This window comes from Cariama cristata, unplaced genomic scaffold (genome assembly GCF_000690535.1).
Source record: "Cariama cristata isolate BGI_N322 unplaced genomic scaffold, ASM69053v1 scaffold3974, whole genome shotgun sequence".
Classification (NCBI taxonomy): Eukaryota; Metazoa; Chordata; class Aves; order Cariamiformes; family Cariamidae; genus Cariama; species Cariama cristata.
Window position 1 is genome coordinate 37417 of NW_009613463.1, and position 3568 is coordinate 40984.

A 3568-nucleotide genomic window follows, 5' to 3' on the forward strand; every position below is an offset into this window, starting at 1 on the left:
CCCCTCTAAAAATCTGAGTTGCTGACACGAGATTTTCCTTAAAAGATCTAAGTAGGTCATAACATAAACAAGCCTCTGTCCCCATACACTTTCTGTAACAGTGTATTCATAGGGATCCTGCTAGGTGCAAGGCTATGCCCCAGCTGCTATAAAGATTTAATCCCATGTATGATTTGTGTTTCCCAAAGCAGGATGCAATGGCACTGCTCATATGACCAACATCATCTTCACACTCAAGTCCTTGCAACATCAAGGTCTGCTTCCTCAAAAACCATTTTTCTTAACTATGTTACAAATGAAGTCTCAAATCACTCAGGCCGAAAGAAGGTTAGAAGTGTTAGGCAGTTATTTACCCTTCACGCTATTTGTGTGGCATTCATCTCCCGCAGCGCATGCCTTGCCCTTTTCACACTCCCTTTCTCATGCAGGAACACAAAGCTGTAATGTTTGGGTTGCAAACACCATTAAATGCCCCTCTTCAGCCCCCAACAGCATAGAAATATTTTCTTTTAAAAGTTCAGATCAAAGCATTTCCACTAATCCTAGGATTTATTAAAACAAACATTGTAGGCATGAGATAGTCAACAGCGTCCCTTTTATAAGATTCTTTGGAGACGGTTCTGATTTCGTAGTTTACTGATCCGCCTCTAGTTAATCTTCAGTTGCTCAGCTGCAAATTCAGCAAGTCCACCTGCACCTTCCCGCCCCAGCAGATGTTCTTTTCTCCCCAGTTTTGAGCTGTAATGACAGCACCCCACAGCCCCTGTCCTAAGAACAAGGTGGCTTGCTTGAAAAGCTATATATCACATCCCGAAGTTACAAGATCATATCACACACATTTGCAGCAGCAGTCTAGTCTTTCCTCAGATGAGTAATTAAAACCAGTCATTAAGTGCTTTCAAGGAGTTTCACTGTCTTTATCCTTCCCTGCAGTCAAGGTAGTTGCCTTTGATCCAGTAACAGATCTGTGCGTATTTGAGGGGTGTGATGCGAACAGCTACATTGAAATCCTGTGGGGTGCCATTCATGTCCACCCACTGATGGCCTGAAAATATTCCAATAATTTTACGCTCCCATTTGTGATTCTGCCTCTTCCACATCCTCACGTACACCCCAGATCCACTCGCACCTGGCTGGGCATCACATTGCTGGTACAACAGGTCATACGTTTCATCTTTGACATCACAGAAACGGTAAACCAGGTTTCCCGGACGATCATTGTCGTAGCCAGAGAAGTGAATCCTCCCTCCTGGCAAGTGTCTTGCTGGTGGGCTCACACCTATCTTCATAAACTTTCTTTTATGAGGCTTCTTCAACTCCAGCAGCGCATAGTCATAATCCATGCCAATGTCATTGGCATTGCCTTTGATCCATCCTTTGGGGACATGTGTCCGTTTCACTCGGATCCACTGGAATTTCATTTTCTCAGGCATTGCCGAGTTGGTGATATTGGCCCCTTTGCTGCCATCTTTCAGTTTGGGCTTTAAGAATCCCACCCGCAGTTTCTGAGCTCCTTTCACATAACTCTTGCCATCATGGATACAATGGGCAGCAGTAAGAACATGCTTTTCAGCCACCAGCGTCCCCGTGCAACCTGTAGACAGCTTCACCGATGTGGAGAATGGGTAATTCAATAAGAAGTCTTTCCCAAAAATGCTAAACCTGCTGTCATAACCATAAATCTGCCTCTTAGTTCGAGATTTGCCTTGAGACCCATCACCGCTGTTGCTCAGAATATATATGCCCACTTCAGTTTCAGTGAGGCTGCCATTAGCATACAAGGTTTCATAGGACAGGTAGTTCTTCACTTCTTCATAAGTTGGCAGCGGGGAACTTTTGTGGCAGGCTGGGCCACAGGGCGATACCACTTCCAGTCTGGCTTCAGCATCAAACTGTGGTTTGTGCAAGTTAAGGGTAGACTGTGGCAGGATAACTGGAACTCTGTAAGATGGCCAAGTTGGCTTCCAGTGAGAACTGGAGGGCATCACATCTTTAGCAGCACACAAAAGGAGGATTAAAGTGGACAAGCCTGCCATTCTGAATGTCGGTCTGCAGAAAGCAAAAGGAAGTCCAGTTATTCACCCAAACATGTTGCAAGATTAATCTACCTTGGTAAGTAAAGGCTTGCTAATCAAGTATAACATAATAAGGGTCAAGTGATTTGAATGGAGCCAACTATCATTAAGTACTTCAGATTTCTCAGTGTCAAACCAATGCCTTCACCTGTATCTTGAAACAAGTGTCCCAGGTTAACACTGAAACACAGGGCATTTAACCCTTAGGTGTGCTGAGCCACCAACTCCCAGTTGACATCAGTGGGAGTCTTCACATGGTGTAAAGAAAATTCAGACTGTGTAAATTCCTGCATTCAGAACCCATGGCTCCTGCAAAGTGTAAATGTGTCTGTCTTCAGCTAGATTACCGTGTTCTTTGAAAGCTCCCACCTACTCTCTAGCTCCACTGAGAGGGGTCCTTTAATCACCCCACACCGTCTGCTCTCTTAGCCAGAGACATCAAGGTGACGGTAGGAACAGGCAGGCAGACAAAGAAGGTAACCTGAACAGGAGCTGGGTTGCTGAACATGACCACACAGGAGACTCGCTTCCCCTTGCAACTCATACCAGAGGAAGGTTTTTGCTCCACGTAGCATTTGCTCTCCCCTAGGCTTACAAGAGAAAGCGTGACATGATTACACAAGGGCAGCTAATGAAGTAAGTTTACAATTCTTGATGGAATTTTCAGTTAACATACTGGCATATTCCTTTATAAACTCAATTAATTAGAAATGCAAACCAACCCCCTCTGAGCGCAGGGAGGCGAATGGGACTGTAAATGTGTTTATGAACCACAGGCAGAGTGCCTCAGACTGCAGAGAACAGCGTGTACTAGTACTGTGTCAAGAAAACGTGTAACTTTAGTTTATTTGAAAATTAGTCATACAGCTGAATCGCTGCGGGAGGCATTGCGCCCTGGGCAAGAAGGCAGGCAGGATCTCCCTCGCAAAAAGATTATTCAAACAAAACTTCACAATTATGTTGAGCTTACACATATTTAAAACCCTGCTGAGTTTACACTGATCACAACTGCAGGATCATTCCTGAAATACCTCAAACGAGTAAACCAAAGCAAATCATGCAGGAGATGACCACAGCTATCTAAGAATAAAAAAGAAAAATGCTTCTCTCCAACGCTTTTTGTAGGAATACTCCATCCCCAAGCTGCACTGAAAAAGACTTCAGAAGCTACAGACTGCTAAGGTCCCAAGGTGTCCAACTCAAATATTGGGCCTGAATTCTTCCATTGTTGGTAGCATCCTCTTTGGGAATGAAGGCTATAATTAAAGCACACAATGTTCAAAATATCAGTTGACTCATGCAGGATATCAAAACATTTCCATTCCAAAAAACAGGCGTAGATGAACAGAGCTGATGCTACCGATGTCCACAGAGGCAGGTACTGACTCTTCCAGAAGTAACCAGACATTCTGTTGGTAATTTTTCATTAACAAACAGGAAATCTTTAAAGGGATGTATTTTTTGTAGAAGGGTTAAGCTCTACAGAATGTGTT

General features: G+C 43.9%; 1 protein-coding gene across 1 annotated transcript; it reads right to left on the minus strand.

Moving 5' to 3' along the window:
- Nucleotides 1-242: 242 nt before the first annotated feature.
- Nucleotides 243-2047, minus strand: PRSS23 (protease, serine, 23). Its single transcript, XM_009699034.1, has one exon. The coding sequence runs from the start codon at nt 2034-2036 to the stop codon at nt 918-920; it is 1119 nt and encodes a 372-aa protein (XP_009697336.1). The 5' UTR covers nt 2037-2047; the 3' UTR covers nt 243-917.
- Nucleotides 2048-3568: the final 1521 nt, after the last annotated feature.